The sequence below is a fragment of the Polyodon spathula genome, chromosome 5 (assembly GCF_017654505.1).
Source record: "Polyodon spathula isolate WHYD16114869_AA chromosome 5, ASM1765450v1, whole genome shotgun sequence".
NCBI classification, from domain to species: domain Eukaryota; kingdom Metazoa; phylum Chordata; class Actinopteri; order Acipenseriformes; family Polyodontidae; genus Polyodon; species Polyodon spathula.
The window spans coordinates 29,616,762-29,644,199 of record NC_054538.1 but is presented as its reverse complement, the minus strand read 5'-3'; the positions used below and the strand labels follow the sequence as shown (position 1 = coordinate 29,644,199).

General features: G+C 37.4%; 1 protein-coding gene across 1 annotated transcript in view; it reads right to left on the bottom strand.

Moving 5' to 3' along the window:
* Nucleotides 1-27,438, bottom strand: part of LOC121316393 (receptor-type tyrosine-protein phosphatase kappa-like) — a 133,959-nt gene that overhangs the window by 17,356 nt on the left and 89,165 nt on the right. Inside the window, exon 7 of the mRNA XM_041251471.1 lies at nt 9,340-9,633. Coding sequence (XP_041107405.1) covers nt 9,340-9,633 — 294 coding nt within the window. The remainder of the gene's footprint in view (nt 1-9,339; nt 9,634-27,438) is intronic.

Sequence of the window (27,438 nt, the reverse complement as noted above, 5' to 3'; positions counted from 1 at the left end):
TAGTTGTTCATTCCATTATTCTCAGTAATAATAATAAAAAAACGACCTTATTAATTTAGTTCATGAAGTAGAATCTGCTAATATCCACTAATTTCTTGATATTTATAAATGTTGTAAAAACACATATATTAAAACACATGACAGAATAAATGTTTTAATATAAGTCAAATATGTAAGATTTACAGTGTTTCCCCTTTTTATTAGTGCTAAACAACTTCCTTTGATGTTTTGTTTCTGCATTTGACTCTGCCGGGCTGCTGTAAACTGTCTCCATCCTTTAGACACTAAATGCCCCTCTCAGCAACATTACATGAAAACAAAAATGTCAGTCCCTCCTATCCATTGATATGAGTTTCAGGCCGATACTTCAAAGTACGGTGGCCCTGTAAGTCATCAAAACAAAGTGCTTTATCGTGTTTACACGATCGCGGTCCTAGAAGCCCACTTCAGTATGATCATGTTAACACGATCCCAGTCCTTAAAGGGTTAAGCCAGTTTAAGTACATTAACAGCCCATGCTCTACTTTTTTTTTTTAGTGTTTCTTTTATTTTTTTCAACCTTTGTTTTCTTGTGCAGGTGGGCTTATTTTTATTTATTTATTTTTTTCAGGTGGACTGCTGTCTTCACTCAAAGCTGGTGTTGTACCAGTTATCTGGGGGCTGTATGGTCCAGTGGTTAAAGACAAGGGCCTGGTTCAAATCCTGGCTCACTCACCCTGAGCAAGTCACTTGACCCACTTGTGCTCCGTCTTTCGGGTGAGACGTTGTTATAAGTGACTCTGCAGCTAATGCATAGTTTCTCTGTGAGTCGCCTTGGATAAAGGAGTCTGCTAAATAATACTAATACTACTGCTACTACGACTACTACAACTACTATCATCCCATGTGGTAATGGTTGCATTTCATATTTGAAAGGGAACTACGAGTTCTATAATCTGAGACATTAACATTTCAAAGTTACTTAAAAAAGTCTGATACAATAATACCCCATTTATACCAGCCATATTTAACCGACAGATGGTTTAGGTCCCATTTTGGTAGTTAAACCTAAGTCCTAAGTCCAACGTCTTTGGTCTACTGTGAACATAGAGGTAACCGAGATGGCTCACCTTTGCCAACTACATTTGTGGGCAACACCCGCATTGTCAAGATCAAACAGGCACAGCAGCAGGAACAGGAAGTTGGGATTGTTACATGCACAACAACCAAAAAATACCTGGCAGAATGCTGAGAGAGATAGGATAGGATTACAAAATAGTAACCCGACTTTTGTATTTGTGCAAAAATGTAGAGACATTTAATAATTCACATGGGATAAATGTAAAACAATCCTGATTGCCACGAAACTATTGTCAGAATTTTTTTTTCTTTTACACATCTACAAATGTTACATGTGATCATATTTTGATACATATCAATATGAGGAAATGTTCGGTTTTGTGGGTACATCCACCTATAATTAAATAAATTACAGTAAAGTCACTAAGAAAATGAAAGGTTTCCTTCACGGAGTGAATACAGTCCTTTGTATAAAAGAAATGTGCTTTCAGACCTGAACATAACGCTTGTTTAATTATATGCATGAGAACACTAACAATTACACAATTTGAAAAATAAAGCCGCAAACTTGTGGAAGTTAAATCAATTTAAATGTACAGGCTTTATTTTTTAAAGCATATCATAGTAAATGCTGCAGTGTGAAGAGCGTTACCTGACATCCCGGGAAAACTGGGACAATCTTCAGTTTTCAGCCTTCATTTCTTGTCCCGATTGGAAACTAACATTGTTGAACCATCCCAGTTGTGCTACTGTGTTCACATTTAAAATGTATTGTTATTATAATATATATTTTTTATTATTTATTTATTTGTGTATTTTTGGAATGAAAATTTTACATTCATTAAGCCAATAAGTATTTGATAAATTTAATGCATACAAAAGCCAAAGTCATTACTGAAAGCTGTGCGATTTTGGAATGTCAATCAGAAAGAAAACAAGTTTAAATAATAGATTAACAAGAGTTCATATTTGAGCATTCCAGTGTGGATTGTCAGTGTGTACTCCAACACCCCTTATGATTTATCTTCATCAGCCACAAATAGAAATTACCAGACTCCAATTACTTTGCTTCCCCTGTTCAAGAAAATAATAATGTCAGCCCTACCACAGGAGATTGTTTAAAAACGCCTGAGGTAAAGAAAGTAATCTACTGCTCTGACATTCACTGCCTGAAAGTCATTCACATTAACAACCACTCAAACTTGTTTAGCTCAAACCTATTGCTTTTTAGTTCCCCTTTGTCAGAAATGGCAATATCAATTCAAATTTAACTGTTAGAAAATTAAAACATAAACTTTAAAAGAGCCCAACAAGGGTGTGCCTCAAACTTGGCAGAACACACAATTTCACTTAAAATGATTGATTTGAATTTCAATTTTCACTTCAAGCCTTTTCAACAGTATACACTCAAAATAGCGTGCTTGACAATTTATTGAAAAAAATATACAAAACTAGTTGCCAAAACAGCATTTTTTTATTTATTAAAACCACCCACTAGCTATGAAGAAAGAACACTAACAAACAAAACTACAGTTTTCATAAATCAGAATATAGGTATAATATATAACTTACTGTGCCTTTTCCTGTAAAGACTTTCTACAAACAAATAATCAGCTTTGCTTAGAGTCGATGCTGCAATACTATACAGACATTACCCAAATTGGATCTTCTTCATTGAACCACTGTTCTGAACCACCTTCGCTTTGAAACCTTTGCAGTCCTATGTCGGACCTGGTACGACATTACAATTTTTCCTTTCTGGTCCGATGTCGAACATGGTCATCAAAAAGACATCAAGCACTGGTCTCTAGTCATTTTTTTCTCTGGAAAAAGCCTAGAAAACCTTTTAATGGCTGAGTGAGACCGATAGGAGCCAAAAAAAAAAAAAGGGGGGGGGGGGGGGTCTGAGCAATACATGGAGGCCCTGCACCACAGACCTAAAACTGACAGGAAAAAAAAAAAAAAAGACAGCTGCTGTTAGAATAATAAAATAATGACTTGGACTGCATTATTGAGGAGTTTGGTGATACAATGAGTTATCAGGAGAGGATTTATCAGTAGGCATGACTATGAAGAGGGTATGTGATAAACACAGCAAACAAGGGGTGGGGTTTAGCTGGAGATGCAGTACTGAGTGACCTGTTGATATGCAGTGCCTTTTAAACCTGTTTTACTGTGAAAAAAAACACTTTTGAACAGCACGTGTAAAACAAACAGCGTGTGTGAAAATAAATTGCCCCTACGCTCCTGACAGGTACTGAATAAATGGACCGCTAAGGGTTAAATGGGTATGTGTAAAACTGTCTTGTGAATTACTGAAACCAACTTTACTTCAGACAAATATATATTATTGAGGAATGATTCTTACTGGTTAGTTGTATTTTTATTATTTATTCATAACCAAAATTTTACCCCTGTTTTTCTACTCAATTCCAAAGGCCCAATTCAGATGTTTCCACATCACTGCAAATTACTTCCCGGTCAAATCAAAAGGAAACCTCGTAACCTGCACAACATAAGCAACAGAAGTTGCCAAGTTGCTGAAATCTTGAGGCATTCAAATCAGCAAGTTTCTGATCGTACAAGTCACCCTGCACTCTACATATGCCTTTACTGGATAAGCGACTGGGTATAAAGTGAAAAATATCTTAACATTTCACAGTCAGCAAGAGCACAAGTGAGCTTATTTTATATACAAAAAAACTAAATAGTGGAACGTCGCATATCCGACCGTCACATAGCCACCCTGATCGATTAACCGCCTCGCTAAATAAATAAATCTTAAAAGTAGGCTACAAGAGTAATGGCATACAGCAAATACAGCTTCCGCGATGAAAACAAAGAAAACGTTCTAGCAAATCAGCCTTTTGGTGTGTTCCCCTTTAAGAGAGTCAGGCTGTGTGCACGTGTCAGTCAGCTGCGTGTAGCAGTGACGTTTCAATACACCAGTCGAGAAAGCTTTTTTTTTGTGCAATGTGTTTATATGATGAAGCACACGCTTGCAGATATTGGCAGTGTGTTTTTGTAGCTTTTAAATGCATTTTAATTAAACAAAGCAAGCTTCATAAAACGCAATGCTTACCTGCCATTTATTTAAAATAGCCGAAGCAATATTCAAACCAAGCTGCTTTTTGGCTGTTGGCAATATCAAGAAAGTGAAAAGTATTGTGACAGGGATATTAAGAAAGCAGAACCAGGGAGGCAGGTACTTTTAATAGCTTTGCGTGGAGATGACTTATAGTAAACCGTATAGCAACATGGAGTATTTGTAGCCTAATTAATATAGTATATAAGCATTTGTTTTTCTGTGTTCAGGGTGGGTATTGAAGGGAGTAAGAGATGGTAGAAATTAAGAGAAAGTAAAAAGTAACCAAATGGAAGCAGCAGCATGGTACTTGTTTTTGGTGGAGGCAATTCTTTTATGTGTGCGAGATTTCTTTTTCTTAAAACTCTTTATTTGGGCTCTGAGCATTGTTTTCTGTACCTTTTTAATGTATTTCTGAATACGCTCACCAGCGCATCAACCAGCAGTATCTCTGTGTGTGTGTCAGCTTCCTGATCTGGGGATGTCACCGCCAAGCCATCCTGCCACAGAGTTATATTTTTAACACATTGCTGTCTTTTGAAAAATATGTTGATATGGCCAACACGAGATACAGAAAAGGTAAAGTAATGTGTTTCTTGTAAACATTACAAGGGTTCTGTAACCCTTAAACTGGAGAAAAATGAATTCCATACATATTTAAATTGTTTCTTAAATCTAAGCTGAAAATTTGACATGGTCTGGACCAGTACTAGCTAGAAGCAAACCATAAATAAATCACTGCTAGATTAAGCAAAATTCTTTAATAGCTTTTCTTGCTCTAGGGCAGATTACAATCGATAACCAGAGTCCAGAATTGATAAAGCCTGAAAAAGCCAGTAGACAGGGGGCCATTTGTTTTCAACCAAGCGAAAACAGTGCAAATCTCCTAGACGGGTATGTTTTCATTTCAGCAAAAACGTTGAAAATAACTTCGAAGATGCCTGCTTGTGGCAATTAGCAACACCACATACTCCATCAAACTCAACTCACACATGCATGGAGACATACATGAATAAATACATTAATTCAACTGTTGGACAGGTTGAACTGTTGACCTTCCTGTAGCTGCAATGCCATATAAATCCAACTATTAAATTGAAGAGCAATAAGCTGTTTAATTGAAAATAGTTGTCCAAAATTCAGCCAGTAAACACGTTTAGTCAATGTTTCTATGCAATTGGCAATATAACGGTCACTTTTTAAAAGCCTTTCTCACCACTCCTGCCAATGTAGCATTTTATAATTGTAAAATTCTCAGCCTGCAGACTCTCAACATGACATGCAGTTGAAATACGCAGATTGATGTTCTTTAAATAAATCCTGAAGCTCAATCACCACCGCTACAGACATTTATAAAACGCCACACAATATATTCCAATGCACTGTGCAAAGATAGAAAGACTCCCCAGAGCCAAGTGTAACATTTATGAATGCCTGATTTTTCCAGGCTATTATTGTTTGTTTATTCTGACCAGAAATGGTCAGTTTTGACTGTCCACCTTGGCGGATTGAACTTAACAGGCAACCTCTGTTCCTTCCGTCAAACCAACACCTGCTTTACATCCGCTGAGAGGATGTTAATATGCTACCAAACCCTGGGAGATGTGGCCCAGCCTGGACACTCCACCACAACTCTGGTGAGAAGAAATGACAATGCAACATGAGACCTCGTATGACACTGGCAACTCGGCATGACAGAGACTTAGGAACTTTTGAGCGTCTGCATCGCAGGACTGAGTGGGACATGAATGTACTGCATCACGAAAAGAAACTACTTGGTCCTCATTGATGTAAATTTTTTGACAAAAAAAAAATTAGTCTAGTACTCTGCTGAGAAAAGGGATAGATAATATATATATATATATATATATATATATATATATATATATATATATATATATAACAGGCACTGACAGGGATGAGCCTTCAGCAGCCACTTTCGAGTTGGCTTTTTATAACCATTAATATAGCAGGATAAAACTATTTATTTACCTTGTCAATACATGGCTTCTTTGCTCTTTTCTCAAAGTCAGTGACACAAAGAAAGTTGTGTGCACATTGGCTTGGCATTTCAATCGCTTCTTATGTATACATTATTGAACTAAAATGTCCTTGTGTGCCTAACAGATCATATATCAATATTTGCATTCCATTCCTTGGATTTCAGTTAAAAATGCATTAAAATGCTCTCACTGACTTTCTGACTACATTAATTTATAAAACCCATTACATTTTCTTGGGCACACTACTTTTTTTAAACATCACATTAAAAAATGACAAAAGCAGTTTAAGCTCAGTTCACCCAGGAGGCCAAAATATTTAAATTGTAGCTCCAACACTTAGCTATCCAAAACCAAAGGCTAAGGTTGCCATACTCCTGGTTAGGTAAATGTCAGTCAGCAAAGAGACATTGAGAATCAAAAGAAAGTTCAATAGTTTCTTGTGAAACCTTAATTTCTTTGCACATTCTATCTGGTTAGACTGCATTTCCACACGTTACCAAGGAGATATGGCAACCATCTGCTCAATATTATTTACATTCTTGTCACCACCCACCATATCTGCCAAATGTTAACTCCACATTTGCCTGCTTTTGTACTTAAAGCATAAATGCCTTCCTCAAATAGTTTCATAGCTGGTTTTCATGCTTTCTTTTTCATTGACAAAGGTTGAATTGTCTTGCTTAATTGTTACAATGAGAGGAGTACAGAAAGCCTTTTTACTCTCAATACAGCAGACAGGCTTGTGAAGAAATAACCCCCTGGGTACAGCTTGAGATATCGTACATCAGTTAGCCAGTGCACCATGCAAAACAAGAAGTAGGCGTCAGCAGGCAGTGGTTTTCAATGAACCTGCAGTTGTTCCAACCCACTGTTAAGAGGCAGTTTTTTAACTCCTGCACATAGCTGCTATAAAAATGAACAGGAAAACTGGCCAATGAGACATGCACTTAATATAAATGGGATATACCTATAAAAAAGTGTTAACCTTCCACATCAAAATGTGTTACAAACAAAACCCTCAAACCTTATAAGAAGCATATGTACAGTGCCTATAGATAGTCTACACCCCCTTTCAAAATTTTCACCCTTTGTTACCTTATAGCCTGGAATTAAAGCACATTATTATTATTTTTTTCCATTTATCTACACATCCTACCCCACAACTTCCAAGTGAAAAAGATTCTAGAAATTTGTAGAAAATTAATTAAAAATAAAAACTGAAACAGCTTGGTTGGATATGTGTCCACCCCCCTTGTAATAGCAATCCTAAATTAGCTCAGATGTAACCAATCGCCTTCAAAATCACACCAAGTGGCCTCCACCCATATTAAATTGTAGTGATTCACATGATTTCAGGATAAATTCAGCAGTTCCCATAGGTTTCCTCTGCTGGTTAGTGCATTTCAAAGCCAACACAACCATGAGCACCAAGGCACTTTCAAAAAAACTCTGGGACAAAGTTGTTGAAAGGCACAGATCAGGGGATGGGTATAAAAATATCAAAGGCCTTGAATATCCTTTGGAGTGCAGTCAAGATGATTATTAAGAAGTGGAAGGTGTATTGCACCACTAAGACCCTCCATAGATCAGGCTGTCCATCCACACTGGCTAACCAAGCAAGGAGGAGACTGATCAGAGAGGCTACTAAGAGGCCAATGGCAACTTTGCAAGGGCTACAGGCTTTCATGGTCAAGACTGGTCAAAGTGTGCATGTGATTACAATATCCCAAGCACTCCACAAATCTGGCCTGTATGGTAGGGTGGCAAGAAGAAAGCCATTACTTAAGAAAGCCCACCTTAAATCCCATTTGAAGTATGCATGTGGCAAAAAGTTCCGTGGTCTGACGAAACTAAAATTGAACTTTTTGGCCTAAATGAAAAGCTTTGTTTGGCGCAAACCCAACACAGCGCATCACCCAAAGAACACCATCCCTACTGTGAAGCATGGTGGTGGCAGGATCATGTTATAGGGATGTTTCTCATCGGCAGGGACTGGGGCACTTGTCAGGATAGAAGGGAAAATGAATGGAGCAAAGTACAGAGAAGTCCTTGAGGAAAACCTGCTGCACTCTGCAAGAAAGCTGAAACTGGGACCGAAGTTCACCTTTCAGCATGACAACGACCCAAAGCACACAGCCAAAGCTACACTGGAGTGGCTAAGGAACTCAGGGGGATGGACACTTACCCAATTATGATCTTTCAGTTTTGTATTTTTAATATTTAATTTTTTTCCTCAATAAAAAATTTTTTTCCCTTAACAGTGTGGAGTAGGGTGTGTAGATAAGTGGAAAAAAATCCTAATTTAAATGCGTGAAACACTGAGGCACTGACACAACAAAGTGTGAAAAAAGTTCAAGTGGGTGTAAACTTTCTATAGGCACTGTATAACCAACATAAGATGAGCAAGTTCATTAACATGTCATAAAAAATGTTGTGACATTTGTAAACTATAGTATTACTTGTGTGCAAGTTCTGGTGTACAGTATATATAAAGCTGAAGCATGTTCTCTGAAATAAATAGTTGGTGGCATTTAAGAGAAAGATTGAACCCTTTATACCCCTTTACTTAACACCAAAAGCATTTTTTCCTTTACAAACGCTTGGCAGTCTAGAAACTACCTTCATTGTGGAATGTAAATATTAATGTGAACTGATAGAACATACCATAGCAACCTTGAGCATAAAGTTTACAAACCATACAAAAATGGCTTGGGGATAGATGGATAGCATCTTAACAGATAACAGATAAATGCATTTTATGTACGGAGTAACAATTCCTGCATACATTGTTTTTCAGATATAATAACCACTTTCAGTGTGCACATTCCTTTCCAATGAGAACTGCTTGGGCAACCATTTCCGAGAAATATTGAATGATACATTGGGTTCTGCTTACATAGGACAGTTGTAATACTTATGACATAATAGCTCATGCGGTTTTTATTTTACCATGCTACTCTTTCACCACAAAAAAATAAATAAATACAATTACAGCCCAAGGGTAAACAGCTAATAATTGACATATTTCTGAACCAATATTCCTTTACCATTTTAAAAGACCTATACCTTTTGTCAATTAAAGTCACTGTCATAAAAGAAAGACAATGCATAGTACTAGACTGCACACACAACAGTTTGCTCAAATTAATAATGCAAATGTACACAGAGGAAGGTCTGGTTAACTTTACTTACCTGCACATTTTGTCCTTGTGATGAGGGGGGGGCCTGACTGACCAGTACCTCCTTCCCCAGGTCTGGTCAGCAGAACTCTAATCTCATACTCTGTGTCTGGGTCCAAGTGCCACAGTTTGTAGTTGGGGGCATTCACAGCGTGGATTTCAATCCACGACCCTGACGTCATTCGGTATTCCACTTCTTTCAATATAATAGGCCCATCTCCAAAAATAGAGTTAGCATTCAACTGGATAAGAAGGTATGTAGGGCCGACACCAAGCAGCTGAGGAGGGGCTATGGGTCGAGGAGGTTCTGTTAAAGAGAAAACAATAAGATTTACTAAAAGAAATACTTAAGTACATAGGGTGTGAATGGATTCATCCAATTAATACAGATTATTGAATAAATGTTAAAATGCACATGCTCACAACAGCCAGCAATACAGCAAGTGTGGATTACTGATCTTAGCAATCAGATTATCAAGTTTCCTAGCTGATAAATCACCTTTACTTTGAATGTATATGTGTGTGTGTGTTTGTGGAACATCTAAAAGTTACATTTCATTAACACTAGAACCATCTTTTGCAATGCATGTTTTTTATTTTGAATAGAACCACTTTTTTTAGCTATATACAATCCTGTTATCTCTACTGCAACTGGCAGCCATCAGTTCCTTTGTTTTGTACAAGGTAGGAGAGATTTCATCTTGAAAGTAGCCACAGCGCTTCAGCAGAAACATTTCGATCAGAAAGCTGCAGACTGCAGCAGCTCAACCTGGATTCATTGCTGCAAGTGACACACACGCAAGATAATGTTACTTTCGTTTTAAATTAAAAACTATGTTTGTTTTTACAATTATGTATGAGCATCATTTTTTAAAATGTTTATTTTATTATAGTTTTTCATTTTTTGAAGTAGTGCTTAATATGTATTAAGTTAAAAAATAAACCCTTTTATGTTTAATTGTTAATTTAAATACGGTGTTTTGGCTATCATATGTTTGACATTAAGTGCTTGAATAAAGCCTTTGAGTTGTATCCAATAGTTTGTCTTATTTTAATATTGATGGTGTTTGTAGGTATGAGTATAACCTTGGCGGTTCTAGTGTTGAAGTAGTCCATAAATGTATAGTGCGTGTGTGTGTGTTTGTGTTTTGGAGGGTCTCTCTTTTGTACGGCTTTTCTGCAGGAGATTACATTATATTAAAGTCAGAAGAATGGGATCTTGACTACTGAAACCTTGTGAGCCAGAAGCACGATTCCTGCTCTGGTTTACGTGGGTTTTTACAGCTATTTTTATCGTGAGAACGTGACTGAACGTGCCGTTAAAGTCACTCTGCCAAAAGGATCCTTTTGCTGTTTTACAATGTATTTGTGTGACAACATCACACAGTCATGACTATAGAGTCGATTTTCAAGTAATGCAACAAACTCATTACAGGAATAACAGGAAAGGGTGTGGAATGCATCAGACTGCGTTTTACACCAGTGCATGGCTATATCTGAAAATTAAGGTATTCCAGTTCTTCTGCAAGGTTGTCACTTCAAGACTCAACTTTTAACCAAGTAGTTTTACAAAGCAATTAGCTGCCACACCTCATTGCACGTGGATTTAAAAGATTTACTAACCAAATGAGTATCACAGATCAATGCAGTGTTCAGCAAAGGGTAGATTTTCCATGCCAGATGGCTCATACCCTCATTTGTTTCAGTTAATTAAACTATAATGGGGATATTCACAGCACACTGGACTAAACCTGACAGTTAGAACAAAAAGGTAATACAGTACTCATTGCAACGCACCTTAAACATTTGCAGGGCAGTCAAACAAATATGCAGTGTGAGGTTACAACATAGTGAAAACTTTTGATAATGCAAATTGAAGTGAATCATCTATTGCAGTCAGAGCAAACCAGACTGCCATGGAAAAGAATTGTAAAGTCATTGGATACCACCTCATCATAAGTATTCTTATTTTTAACTTATTTTTTTCAAAAAGGGAAAGAAAACTGAAAAAAAGCCATGGCATTAAAGAGCAAAATCTAAAGGAATGACACACTATTGTTTTTTGGCAAATACATGTATTTATAAAATAACTCTTAGTTCAGCTAAATTATGCATGAATTTTAATTAGACAATAAATGAGCAAGTAATTGTTTTGCAGCATTATTAATATTCGTCCTAACACAATTAGAAATGTGATGCAACAGAGAATCCCAGAAGTGCTCTTCAAACCTGCTCATGCATGTAATCCTTGTACATTGGATAAACTTCTGCACTGCTGTCACATTAGCTTTCAATTGATGTTCTTCACTCAATTTTATCATCCAATCTATCTAGTTCTCCTTATTAGCATTTCATGGAACGCATACATCAGAAATTGTTTTAAAATTTGATTTGGAAACTTGATTTATTTTTTCTTATAATTCAATAAACAAGGAGTACCAATTGCCAAAACTCCAGCTAAACAAATCCACCGATGTCATACAATATTGTATGTCTTCTTGTGGTCCTTCATCATTTTTCCATCTAGTTCTTTTCTGATACAAGATGATAAATGTCATCCAATCAAATAAATCATGGTGAAAAAAAAAAAGTTATGCTTCTATTTCAGGAGCATGTTAAACTCACTGTCATACAAAGAGATTAAGTGTAAAGACCGATGGAAGATGCCAAATGTTGTAGTTTAATGATGTTGCAAATTTGTTGGTATGCATTTTACTACCAAAGTTTTTCACCGGTATTAGCTAATGGTACTTCTGCAGAGTTGGATGGCAAAAGTGAACACTGTATATGAAGGTTTTTTTCAGGACATAAACTAGCTATGATGTCTATTTTTACAGTTGTTAATATTTTATTTATTTATGCATGGGTTGAGCAAATCAGTGCCACCCAACCCCAACATTATATATATATATATATATATATATATATATATATATATATATATATATATATATATATATATATATATATATACACACACTAAATAAATAAATTTGCTTGAAATTAGTTAAATCCAGTACATGGTAAAATTACTGAAAGCTACAGTTACAAGAAAGGTTGGTCAGCTTTTAACAATTATTCATTAAATGTGAAAATCACTTTGCTAGCTTGACAACCCTTTTGCCAAAACCTTATTCAGCTTAATCTAAAAAGAAATATGGCACTATTATGTATCACTGGAGATATCCTTATGTTTCAAATGCTGAAATACTACTATCCTGGTTGATATTAAAACACACATTAGCGCACACACACACAAATAAATGCAAATATAAAATAAACATATTAAATATAATTTGATGCAGGATAAACCAATTAATTAAAGCTAAAAAAAAGTAGAAAAGTTTTGAGCAGCTAAAACCATTTAATCTTACTGACAGACTGCCAGAAGCATTCAAATGAAAGGAACAATTTCACAGCGGTACCACCAAGTTCTGCATTCTCAATTTTATATCCCATGCATGATTGTAGCCTTTTCTTCACCTCAATTTAAAACATTACCGTAATCATGTAATTAACTTACATGACCAAGCGAGACTTAAAATGTAGCCATTATCTCAGGACCACAAAGCGTGCATGCATATATCGTATTTGCTCGAGTAAAAGTCGACCCCCCATTGTGAGGGCGTGATTCGAGTATAATAATGTATTACCTTCAGGATTGTGTTTTGGGTTTAAATTTCATGACCTACACTCGAGCAAATATGGTGTATGTATATATATATATATATATATATATATATATATATATATATATATATATATATATATATATATATAAATTACACACACACACACACACACACAATGCCTTTTAAAAGTACTCAGCCCCATCCCTTTTTTCACATTTAAGCGTTTCAGATTCAGAATCTGAAATAGATTAAATTAGGATTGTTCCCCCTGATCTACAAAGCCTTGAGCACCATTTCAAATCAAAAGAAAAATTCCAAGAGCTTTCAACAACTTACTAAAAATGAAAAACTGAAATTATCAGATTAAAAAAAAAAAGTATCATACCCTTTGTAATTGCAAGCCTAAATTTGCTCAGGTGCAATATATTACCTCAAAAAGTCACACATTTGTTGATGGACTCCATCTGTGTAAGAAATTAGTGGATCACCTGCTTTAAATTAATCTGTGAGGATAAATACCGCTCTCTCTGTATGGTCCCACAGTATGATAGAGACTTTCAAAAGAAAGAATCAAAATGAAGACGAAAGAGCATTCTAAGCAAGTCGGGGATGTGATTATGGAGAAACACAAATCTGGGGAAGGGTACAAAACCATTTCAAGGGCATTGAACATCCCTCGGAGCTCAGTGCAGTCCATCGTACAGAAGTGGGAAAAATACGAAACTACCACCACAGTCTAGATCAGGCCGCCCCTCTAAACTTAGTTGCCAGACAAGAAGGGTACTTCTTAGGGAAGTTAATGTGAGGCCAACTGTGACTCTGAATGAGTTGCAGAAGTCAGTGGCTGAGATGGACGATGATGTTCATCTATCGACAATCTCCAAGGCATTCCACAAAAAGGGCCTTTATGGGAGAGTGGCAAGGAAGAAGCCCTGGCTGAAAAAAACCTATATCCTTGCCCGCAAAGAGTTCGCAAAACGTCACCTAGAAGATACTGCAGTTATGTGGCAGAACATCTTGTGGTCTGATGAGACTACAGTGGAACTTTTTGGCCTGAACTCTAAGCGGTATGTGTGGCGCAAATCAAACACTGCACACCAGCCAGGTAACACCATCCCCACCGTAAAGTATGGCGGTGGTAGCATGTTATTGGGATGCTTTTCGAAAGCAGAGACTGGCAATATTGTCAGGATTGATGGAAGGATGAATGGCGCACAATACAGAGAAATCCTAGATAAAAACCTGCGCCCCTCTGCCAAAACTCTCAAACTACGGAAGAAGTTTGTCTTTCAACAGGACGATGATCTAAAGCACACTGCCAGAGCAACACTGGAGTGGCTTAAAATGAAGAAAATAGATGTCCTTGAGTAGCCCAGTCAAAGTCCTGACCTTAATCTCATTGAAAATGTGTCAATACCTCAAAATTGCTGTCCATCACCATTCCCCAACTAACTTGACACAGCTTTTACAAAGAGGAATGGGCAAATATCGCTCTATCACGGTGTGCAAAGTTAATATAGACTTATCCAAAAAGACTACTGGCTGTAATAGCTGCCAGAGGTGGTTCAACCAAGTATTGACCCAGGAGGATGAATACTTAAATTATGATATTGCAGTTCTTTAATTTTTATTATTTTATTGTTTACTATCTTCTTTCTTTTTTGGGGGGGGCACCTGTGAAGAAGAATGTGTGACTCAAATAAAAATTAAGTATATTATATTAATTATCTAACGCATCAAAATCCCAGGCTGTGAGACTCTTAAATGTGATTCTATCTATCTATCTTTCTATCTATATCTATATCTATATATATATATATATATATATCTATATATATATATATATATATAATGACAGACACACACAGTTGTAGTCAAAAGTTTCCATACCCCAATGGAAATTTATAATATTTAGAAATTTCTCAAACAAATTATAGGGGAAATCTTTTGTAGCAAAAGATTTCCTTTTGTGGAGGTGGGGGAAAAAAAAAAGTTACAAGAAATATTTATTCATACCCTGACAAGGAAAATGAAATCAACAGTTGAAGCATATTTAGCAATAATAACCTCTTTTAAAACGATTAGGATATTTGGCATTGAGCTTTTGGCATGATTTATTAACGATTTTTGACCATTCCTCAATGCAAAATTGTTCCAGTTCATTCAAATTCCAAGGACTTATCTTGAGAACAGCATTCTTCAACTCATACCAAAGATTCTCAATCGGATTTAGATCGGGACTGACTAAGCCATTCCAGAACCTTGATTTTATACTTCTTTAACCATTCTGAAGCAGATTTTGATGTGTGCTTTGGATCATTGTTGTGTTTGAAGGTCCAGTTGTGCTTTAAACCAAGTTTTGTAACGGAGGGTTTCAGACGATTGGCTAATATCCTTTGGTATAATAAATAATAATAATAATTTATTTATAGAGCACCTTTCATAACGCAGGGTTCAAGACACTTCACACAAGTTCACAATTACAAAGACAGAAATTATAAAAACACTGACAAAAAACTCAAACAAATACATTAAAACAAATTCAATAGACCAGTTAAAATAACCATGTCAAAACAACAAATCAGAAGGCTAAATAATAAAGAGGAGTCTTAAGCCTTGATTTCAAAGTAACCACTGTGGATGAACTTCTAAAATGCTCGGGCAGAGTGTCCTATAGTCCCTGAGGCCGACAGGGAGACAATAACTCTGAAAAGTAATCTGGTGCCATTCTATTTAGTGCTTTAAACACAATGTAATTTTAAAAGCAATTCTATATTTCAAAGATGCCAGCACAGGAGTTATATATGCTCTTTTGTGTTCTGGTGAGAACCATTGCAGCTGAATTCTGCACAAGCTGTAGCCGTGATAAGGCTTGGCTAGTAAGCCCAGCAAACAGGGCATTACAGTAGTCTTGTCATAGAGGAAATAAAGGAATGGACTACATTCTCTGCATCAAAGAATGACAGAAATGACCTAATTTTGACTATTTCTTAGATGATAAAAATTACACCTTTGTAATCCTTTTAATATGCAACTCAAAATCTGAAGCAGTAAAAGATAACACCCAGATTTCTCACCTCCAATTTTAAATTCGGAGTTAAGTCTATCTTTGACAAATAAAGTTGTTGCCAAGAACCTACTATCAAAACTTTTGTCTTTTCAGAGTTTAAGTGCAGGAAATTTTGGGACATCCAAATTCTGACGGCAATAATACACTCAAGTAAGACTGATGTGAAAATGTTACCAGGTTTCAGAGAGATATAGAACTGTGTATCATGCTATGGAATCCATTTTACCATGTATTGGAACTAAATTTCCTGTGCCATTAGAGGAAAAACAGCCCCATAGAATATTATTACCACCTCCATGTTTGACAAGGTATGGTGTTCTTTTCTTTGTACACTTCACCAGACTTTCTCCAAACGCAACTATTATCAGCGTGACCAAATTGCTTGATTTTTGTTTCACCACTCCACACAACCTTTGACCACAGCTCATATCCATCATTCAACTACCATTTTGCAAACTTTAAGCGATTGTCCTTGTGACGTTTTGCTAAGAATGGCTTTTTCCTTGGCCTGGAACCATCGAGACCTTCACCATGCAATACTGGACCTGTGGTTGAAATGGAAACCCCAGTCCCTCTTGCAGCCAATTCACTTTGAATATCTTTGGCAGTCAATCTTGTATAGTTATTAACCTTTAAATTCTTCTGCTTATTCTTAGTGAAAGAACCTTCTTTCTTCCAGACCGAGGGAGCATTGTGACAGTACCATGAGTCTTGTACTTTTTGATAATAGAAGCAATATTTGAAATTGGGATACTCAAATGCTTGGAAATCTTCTTGTATCCTTCTTCAGCTTTATGACAATAAATAATTTTCTGCCCAAGGTCTTCTCTTTTTCCTCCTTTCTGACTTATTGGTAATGACAACAATCATCCTATACCTTACCCTTGTTTGTGCTCCAAAATCTTTTTTTTTCAGGAAAACTCAAGCCACTGACAGACATCCTAGCTCTATTCACCCAATTAAATTATTGTATCATTACTATTTACATGACAGTATTTCAGTTTAAATAGATCATTGGTATTTTTGAATATTTAGTTATTTTATGGAAGCCTCTTTCCCTGACTTTATTCATCCAAATGTCAAAAGTAAACCTTATACATTTTTTATATTTTTATAAGGAAAAAAAAGCCTGGAATGCATATACTTTATTAATAATAAATGAAACAACTTGCTGGCATGTATACATTACTATAAATGAGCAGACGGGCCCTTCTATATATAATTTAAGGACAGATATCTGCTTTAATGAAGATCTTTTTTTCCCCCACTTGTGGAGGCAGCTTGTGCTCCATCTTTCGGGTGAGACGTCGTTGTAAGTGACTCTGCAGCTGATGCATAGTTCACACACCCTAGTCTTGTATCTTGTAAAGCGCTTTGTGATGGTGGTCCACTGTGACAGGAGCTATATGAAAGTAAAACTTTATTATTATTATTATTATCATCATCTACTAATTTAGGCGGTATCTACAGTGGCCCTGAAGTGCAAAACACAACAACAAATTAGAAAACAAAATAGCAAATTAAAAAACACAACGACAAATTAACAAATGAGAAAAAATAGCAAATCGGTGTACCACGTCACTGATTGGAGGAACAACATGTCAATCACCGCTGCGGAACTCTGGGCGGAAGCACTTGGAAACTAACCGTGGTAAGTCACTTTTTTCTTGTTTGAATTTTAACAATGTTTTGTATTCGTTTATTTCACACTTGTTTTACTAATGTAAGGACTAATAAAAACATTAAAATTCGAACAAGAAAAAGTGACTTGCCACGGTTAGTTTCCAAGTGATTTCGCCCAGAGTTCCGCAGCAGTGATTGACATGTTGTTCAGTCAATCAGTGACATAGTACACTTTGGCCTTTCTCCCCTCCCTTTCCGGTTTAGAGTTAATGTCGGTGCGTTTTCTGATTTACCATTTTGTTTTCTAATTTGTTAATTTGTTTTCCAATTTGTTGTTGTGTTTTGCACTTCAGGGCCACTGTAGGTATTTTTCATTGGTCAGCTCTTAATGTTCATCCTGTTTGTCCAAGATAACTCTGAGCCGGTTTCCTGAGACACTGGAATAAAATCTATTGTAAAGCAATGCATAAAAATGAATGTGTCAGCAGGCCAAAGGTTAACCTACATAACCTACACTTGATGCCATCAAGACAGCTGTCTGTATTTTTCCCCATAGTGATTTGCTTCCTGAGGCCTACAATTAACCAATCAATAGGAACTGCAACAGTAGAATTAGTGCCCAATTTCGGTAAATCAGATTTAATTTTACATTAGCTGGTTAAATGTCCCTAAGCCACTTCAGCTAAAAGTAAACAAATACATTTAAAGTACAGCCTTGTTCACTTGAAACATTCATACAAAACAGAAAACTTTCAACAAAACCATTGGAGAAACACTTAGTTCAACCACAGTAACACAGTTGCAAGTTACTTTTGTATTATAGTCCTTAAATCACACATATTATAGGGATGGAAATAAGACTTCTATTATTTATTGTATTTATTTATTAGCAGACACCCTTTATCCAGGGCGACTTACAGTTGTAACAAAATATCACATTACAGATAAGAGCAGTTATGAAATACAATAAAGTCAATGGTAAATAAGAGCAAATACAAATGAGAGAATACAAATAAATACAGTAAGTAATTGTGTAAGAGCGTTTTCGACTAAATGCAGTTAAACTTATAGTAAAAGTGTTTGCTTGTAAGAGTAAATTCCATTAGGAGCACGTAGCAAGTATAATAAAACGATTTCAAATAAGAGCAATTACACCCATTCCAGGTTTTACTATGCTCTTGATTAGCCCCAGTGCTGCTCAGGTGTGTTATTAAACATGTATTAGAAAACGATTTGGTATCATCAGCATGTCATCTTCCAGCTACAGCAGCCATTATCAGACAGCGAACGCCCGCTGGAATGTCACAGCATCACCTGTTAAACTAATATAAATTCAATCCTCAGTACCAACTTTTTCATTTTGGCTTGCTGTATTTAAAGTTTAGTTCATATCTATTAGACAGTATTAAACAAAGACAAGAGGTCCATACGTATTTCAGTATGCACCAAAACCAACCAATCAATACTTTGCACCGAAAAAAAAGCAACCAGTCCTGCACCCGCTACAGCCAATAACAGCCTGTCACCTCTACTGGAGCTCAGACAGCATCGTTCAAAACAAACCAAGACAATGACAATTCAGTAATATTGTTCCATTGAGATAGCTAGCACTGTCAAGAGACAGAAATAAATAAATAAATAAATAAAGTTTTTTTTTTTTTTTCTCTATGTATGTGAAGGGTACCCAACATTCCAAGTATATAACTCAAGTCACAGTCAACCACCACAGGGTACAGCCTTGATTGACAGGTACTATCACTTAAATAAAACCAAGAATGGATCAAGCTGCTATGCAATAGGAGTCTTGTTTCCATCGCTAAAATTGACTGCAAAATTCTTACTGAATATATAACCTTTTAAAATTTGCTTCCCTTGTTATTGTTTTTTTGGATCATTTGTATATCTTCATGCTGGTCACTCATTTCATATTGGCAGGATGCCCAGTCCTATTTCATAGAGCTAGATTTTTATAGACAGATTTTTGCCTTATGACATTTAATCATCCGAGTCAGTTCGCCAGAAGCTGGATTAATTGTGGGCTCTTTAAACGATTCCAGAGCCCAAGCAGAGGCTCAATAGCTTAAGTGTTAAGATCCAACACATCAACACACTAGTGGAACAGCTTGAGCCCCAGAACAAGGAGGATGTGGAGTTTGTGTCTGGAACTTGGTGATGGAGATTGGTTAATGTGTCAACTGTTCTGAACCAGAGAAGCAGCTACTGTAGCTATGGGGAATTCACTGCAGCTACAGAACATGGAGACAAAATACCTAAAAATGTGACAGTTGAAAAAGTTACAAGAATTTTAAAATGCATTAGTGGATTTTTTCTTTTTTTGAAGCAAGAATATAAAAAAAAAACAGAACCCACCTTATTAATGATGATTTAACACAGTGCTTTGATAAGCATTTTTATAAAAAGTGCAAGACTACTCGTTCCACATGTGACCTGAACATCCATCTAGATGACTTGCAGTCACATAAAGTTCCATGAAATAGAAATGTAATAATTACCGAATGGATATTTACCGCCTAAAGACCCGAATCCTGAATATTGTACATCAAAGCTGCTCATCGAGCCTGTGACGCAGTCATGACTCCACCGCCGAGATATCAAAAGGACTGAGCTCACAGACTTCAAAGTAATTTTTCCTTCAAGCCTGTTGCAAACATGGACACAACGACTTTGGAGGATAATGAGTTATATTTCTATTTTAGGGTACCAGGGTTATGATAATAGCCTAATGTTCCCTTTCAAGTATGAAATGTGACCATTACCGAATGGGTCAGTATACTCAAGCCGTTGCAAGGGCAAGATTACCGGAATGTTACAAGGCTAAGCCAAGAGGCTGCCCTGTGCTTTATCACTGAGAACCCCAGTAATTCACTGGGATGAAAAAATTGAGGGAGAAACTCACTATGATGTGCTGTAAGGGTCGATAGGGAGACCACCCTTAACACTAGCTCCAAAACCAGGGTTTTGAGGATCCACGACATTAAGTCTGTAGAACCTAACAAAGGCATGGGGAGTAGCCCACACCGCTGCATTGCATATGTCTTTGACAGATGCACCCTGGAATAAAGCCCACAAAGTTTCCGCCCCTGGTGGAATGAACAGTAAGCTTTTCTGGAGGGGGCAAGTTGGCCAGCCTGCTACCCACTTGGACAACCGTTGCTTAGACAGGGCTTGACCTATAGACAATGCCTGCATCTCGCTCACCTGCTTTGCGGAGGCGATAGCAAGCAAGAAAGCCATTTCAGCTCAGCTGAATGCAGGAGCTGAAATGGAGGCTTTATGATTGCATAAAGCATCACTTTTAGCCTCCAGCGAGGAACAATGTCCTTCATAGGTGGCCAAAGCCACCGAGCTCCTTTCAAAAACTACCCCACCAAAAAATGAGCTCCTGGGGAGGTAGAGTAACTCTTAACATGCCAAGCTGAAATAACTGCAATAGACCTTTAATGTGGTGAAGGATTTCCCCACGCCAAATAGATCCTGCAAAAATTGCAGTATTACTGCCATGGCATCAAACCCACGAGGCAGACACCACGTCTATAAGATGCCCCACTTGTACCTGATGGGCCATGATGCCAGAAGGTCCCTTGTGCCTGGTTGAACAGATTGTGACACGTCAGCAGACTCCATGCTGGCCAACCAGGAGTTGCATTATGGTTGAAAACCAGTTTCATGGTCCAAAATGGAGCTACTAGGAGAACCTTGGCCCAGTGTTGCCTGATTTTCTGGCTGTCCTGGTGATTGATGTATGCCACCAATGTTATATTGTCCGTACGGACAAGCACATGTTTACCTTGAACCTCCTGCAAAAAATTCTGCAAGGCCAGGTAAACTGCCTGCATCTCTAAAACACAGATGTGGAGACCATGGTGACGACCTCCCTTCTGGTGACACTGCCCAGCGCTATGGAGGGACACTATCAACAGGTGGTCGCAGTTCAGCATGGGCTAAAAAACCCTGCTGTTGAACCAGGCCTGGAGAGGGAGCATGCCCAGGAGACCCAAAGGAAGTGTCTGGGAAGCTGCTGTCATCTGGTCCAGAGAACGTCACTACCATGAGTGCTCCGTTGAGCTGAAAGAGCACCACACTGGCAGCTATTGTCTGCAGTCTGCCATCCAGCATGGTGACCAGCATGGGCCAAGCACACGCCAAGATAGGAAGCTGTCTGGAGGGGGTCTATCATGCGAATAGCCCGTTTTTGCAGCGGAGCTGCTACCTCTGAGACACCACAACAGCGTCCTGTGGGTCCATGACTGATTTCGTCATCACACCAAGTTAGGGGGACTGTGCTTGAATTGCAGTGAATCGCTGGTCTGAACACTAGTAAGCACCTAGATGTCTGTGGTGCACTGACGCCAATATAGTCCAGATGGTAGCAAAATCCTAGGGCTGCTGCTTAGCCTGTGGCAGGTTTTTAGTTCACCAGGCACAGAGGGATCACAGCAAATGTGACTGCTAGGCTACCAGGATGCTATTGTAGTTCACTAGCCATGTGGCGAACAATCCCATTGAATAGGCTCTTTTGAGGATCACCTCAGAAACCTGGCACTGCTTGTTAGGGAGGCAGCGTCCGTGGATAGGTGTGCCAAAATTAGGCACCAGGACTAAGGCATCAGTGGAAGCCTCAACCGGTGGAAAATGGGCCCGGCCCCACTTTTCTGCATCATGCACCCCATACAAGTCATCCATTAAAATGGGGAACAGCAGGAGCTGTTGCCAGAGGGTCTCAGGAAGACTAAATTTCATATAGAAAATCTGGGTAACTGGGGGGGGATACAGGAGAGGCAACAGGCTCATCGTCAAAAATGAATTGCCTTGTTTCCCCTGTTGCAATGGCCCACTTGATTAGCGGTATGAGTTCTGCTAACAGGGAGACCTTAACTGCAGGGGATGTGAAGCAACAAAGTACTTATCTGAACAAGGCTCTCCAATCAGGTCAGTCCTGAAATGGTCTGTGATCGCAGTCCTTTTGATACCTCTGGGACGGAGTCATGACTGTGTTACAGGCTCGGTGATCAGCTTTCATATACAATATTCAGAATTCGGGTCTTTAGGTGGTAAATACCTATTCGATAAAGGTTACATTTCATACTTGAAAGGGAACTGCCCATTATGCAGTCATCTGGAGTTTTATGGAATTGTATTTGTTTTCTAGGGACTAGTTCCCACACAGACCCAACAACAAGAATGGATACGGCTCAATATCTATATCAAGTTATCACTCACATTACTTGTACCTACTTTGGTTCCACAATCATTCATCAAAAAAATATAAATAAGACTTCCTGCATTGCAGACCAGCAGTCAATTACAATTGTAATTGTGCAATTCATAACTGCAATTACAATGTAATTGTAGTTGAACCTTGGCACATCTACGTTATTTTAATTACACCACATAATGGATCTATTACAGTTCAATTATGCATTTATTTGTCATTCAATTATTGTATTTTCAATCACTTTTGGTGACCTACTTTGTCTGAAAAAAATAAGTCATAGTATGATTCTGTATTTGTATCTGTGGTCATTGCTTGATTATTTAGAATAGAGTTTACATGTTAATGTGTGCAGTTGTTTGTGTTACTTAAGTGTAATTGTAATTATAATTGTAATTACTGCAGCATAATTAACTAATTGTAATGGAACAAAATAACATTATAATTCTATTGCAATTTAAGCAAACAATTGTGCTGTAGCAGGTCTGCAGCATTGTATTAAATTAGTACATTTCTATAATGGGTGTAAGGGTAAAATCTTGGTTATACAGTAAAACAGCCCAGGATGAAAACTGGTTAAATACAGAATGCACTGCCAGAAGAACTCCGACAACCCTTGAATCACAGCCTGTATAAACGCCTCTCACCGATAGATATTCCAACCTGAAGTTGCTCACAGTAAAATATCTATTAATTCTCTTACCTGCCAGTAAGCAAAGCCTACCAGCTGTCCACCCTAATCCTCTATGAAACATTTTGTTGCTTAAGAGGGTTCTTAAATCTATCGCAGCTTTTCAGAAGATAAATGACTACATATTAATGTTAGCATAATCATTACCACCACAACAACTTAGGAAATCTATCATGTTTAAAATGGTGTACAAGCAAGTTTATGCAAACAAATTGGGTAAAACTGTGCCCCCAACACACAACCGCAGTGATGATTAAAGGTCATGGGGTTTATGGCAAACCATGTTTTTAACAAGATAAATTCAATTATAACAGTGGCAAAAAAAAAGCACTCCAGCAACAACTTAGACACAGAAACCAATTATCCATTTCATACCACATGGACTGGACCATTTATCATGTTTCATGATAATATCAGGAATGCACACAAAATGCAATTGAACGATGCAACAAATTGCTAACTATATTAGAGCAACACCACCCCCACATGCACAAATCAGCAAGTGTTATGCATAAAATACTGTGCAATTAAATGTATAAAGCATACAATGACTTCTGAACTAACTTTCTCTCAAAACACCTGCCTATAGTGAGCCTGCTCAATTTGTCACCTTTGCATCGACTGCTTAAATACAGCAATTTGGTTCTTAATAACAAATCAAGAATGATTATGCCTTTGGAGCATCAGCCGGTAGCTAGTGTGCAGTGTGGTGGGAAAGCAGAAGAAAAATCTTTCATCATCTAGTATTATTGAATCTTGCTACAAGCCCATCTATCATGCCGCCGAGACAGCTTGGAATGATAGTGCCAGACCCTCACATTACTGCTCCTTGAACTCTGTCTCATCCATCTTTTGCATCATTCCCGATTTGCTGCTAAGTATCATCACGGCGCTGAAAAACTGAGCGTGAACCTGTAATGCCTTTAACCCACAGAGCCATTCTCATAGTAATTGATTTTTTTATTGCTGATCCAGTCTTCCGAGCTCTTGCCGAGGCTGACATTTGATCAAAATAGTGTTGCAATACAGTGACTTCATTTATTCAAAAATGTACTAGTCTCATACAGCTTTTTGAAGTAAATGACACTGAGGATATAATGACAGCAGGGATGGCCTTAAAACAAAATCTAAGTGGCAATCGGAACCTGACTTCTGGCATCACAGATTGAAAGGGTTAATGTCTCTGAAAATACTGGATTAGCATATCACACAATAGCACTAAAGCATAATTTCAAAATGTGAAGAATGGATATTGTAATTTTTGTCAAAGATTTAAGCCTGCCACACACCAGATGATGTGATTTTTCATTGGGCGACAATATACTTTCACAGCAACATGACCACACAACACAGAAGCAAAGCGACAGATTTGAAAACAGGTCAGCTCTATAAAACTATTACCAACTGCTATTGACAAAACTATGATCAAGACTGGTACATATTTGTCAACATGATGAAGTAATTGTGAATGTCTTCTCTGAAGGTATTTCAACATACATGGCAATAAATCATACATACCAGTGTTATCCAGTCCCTTTGAAATGAACGCCCATATATTAGCTTTCAAATATGTATCTTGAAAATTGTGATCTTTTCATAAAACTCTGGGTATTTTTCCATGGCAAGTATTATTTTCCTCCATCTTTTTGTATAATGCTTCACCCTGCTGGATCACATGCATTGAAGTTTTTCTCCTTATTGCTCAATTCCCTAGTTGTCGCACAACAGATTGCAAAAAATAGGATTCAATCCTATTTATTTTCCATCGCCCCTGCGTCACCTGTCATGTCGCCTGTGGTGTGAAAGATACTTATCAAAAAGTATAGGTTCTATTAATTTTGTTGCATCGCTGCACAGTTTCTTGTGTCGCATCGTGTCTGACGGGTAGCAGCCTTTAGTGTTTTAATTCTGCTCCATACGAAAGCTATTATAAAACTTTAATAAATCAAACTGTCCCCAGTGGCAGGCTAGAATTCAGTTTCCAATTCAAATTATTTTTAATGTATGGCTTTTTATTATTTTGCATTTTTGACATTAGTGTTGAATTCCAAATGCCTCCTTTTTCCTCATTACCGTGCATCAACCAATCCAAACTTATCAGCACAGTTTTTAACAACCCCTGTCTAAGCACACAGAAGGTTAAGGAAACAGGATGGTAACCAGGAGGTACCCGGTTCAAATCCCAGCTCAGCCACTGACTCATTGTGTGACCCCAAGCAAGTCATTTAACCTCCTTGAGCTCTGTCTTTTGGGTGAGACTTTTTGTAAGTGACTCTGCAGCTGATGCATAGTTCACACACCCTAGTCTCGTATATTGTAAAGCACTTTGTGATGGTGGTCCACTATGAAATGTGCTAGATAAAGATTATTATTTATTATTATTATTATTATTATTTATTATTATTATTATTATTATTATTGTTATTGTTATTATTTATTCAATTCTCCTCTGTATTTGACTGTCACTTTAACTTCCATCCATTTTTTCTTTCTTTTGGCATTTAAAATTGGTAAATATTTCTATTTGAATTAAATAAAAAAAAAGAACTAGGTATACAATCTAGGGAGATAATGTACATTTAGCATGCACCTCCTTTTTCTAGAAAGCTGTTGTTGTCTAGCCTGTCCAGCTAGGACTGTCTTTGGGTTGTGCACATTCAGACATACTAATGGAAGGTCAAAGGAGAATCGGACAGCTGCTCAGTGTAGTCTAGTAAACAAATATTTCATGGATCCATCAAAATGTTCAAGTTTTTGTAATATGGGATTTCATCTATTAAAGCTGCCTTTTATGGAGAAGTTCCTCACACATTTCCAACATTTACAAGAACCTTTCAGTGTATTTAACCTTAAATGTACAACTGGACAATCTTTATTGGTATTGACGGCATGGCAATTGGTGTGGCCATTTCCCAACGATTACTCATGCAATTTCGATCATGTGAAGGGCAATCCATTTGCAGCAAGTTATTTTGCTGGTGTCGTTGATATTTTGTCCAGTATACTGTATATGAAAATCCCTGAACCACTGAGATCAAATATCTGGGTGTGGCTCAGAGGATGAAAAATATGAACTCCCCACAAGATAAAAATCAATTTAGAACTCTTAAGGCCATGCTTTTCAAGAGATCCTAACTAATAAGCTGCCCTGCCAATAAAGTTTAGCTTTTGCAAGTGCAAGGCAACGTCATTACTCAAGAACAGTAAGCACATGACAAAGTAAATTGTGTTTCATCATGTTTTTTCCTCCAGCTGTAAGAACACACCGATCAATACTCCTTTGGTGAAAGAATTTGCTACTGAAATTTTCATTTGTTACAAACAGGACCAAAATGCCCCTAAGCATCCTCTGTCACTTCCAGTTTGGGAGAAGACCCACTAATAAACCAAAACCCTTGGGTCATCAGCAACAATAGGCAACACAATGCCAGCTCTTATTAAAGGCAATCCCAATCAATGGCCCCAAAATTTCCTTTAAAATTACCATCTTTTGTATCTTCATAGCAGGATGTCAGATTTAAAAGTGCTAGTGAGATATAGGACATGTCACAATAGTTAATATTCAACTTGGTTTTAGCACCAGGGTTGCATAGCCCCAAGGCATTCTGGCCCCAGTTAACAATACGATTTTGCTTTACAGTCATTCAGATAAACAAGAAGTATATTCTTCTGCTCAAAAGTGCAGAAATGTTCCTATTTGTTTAACATCTGATTGAAAGAAATAAAACTTGAGAAAAGCACACACTCACACAAAAAAGTGTAAACCTTTCACATCTCTAATGCTCTAATTTGTGAACCACTAACAAACATACTTTACATCTCACATAAAATGATCTGCAACATTTCCCCTTTGGTAATATATT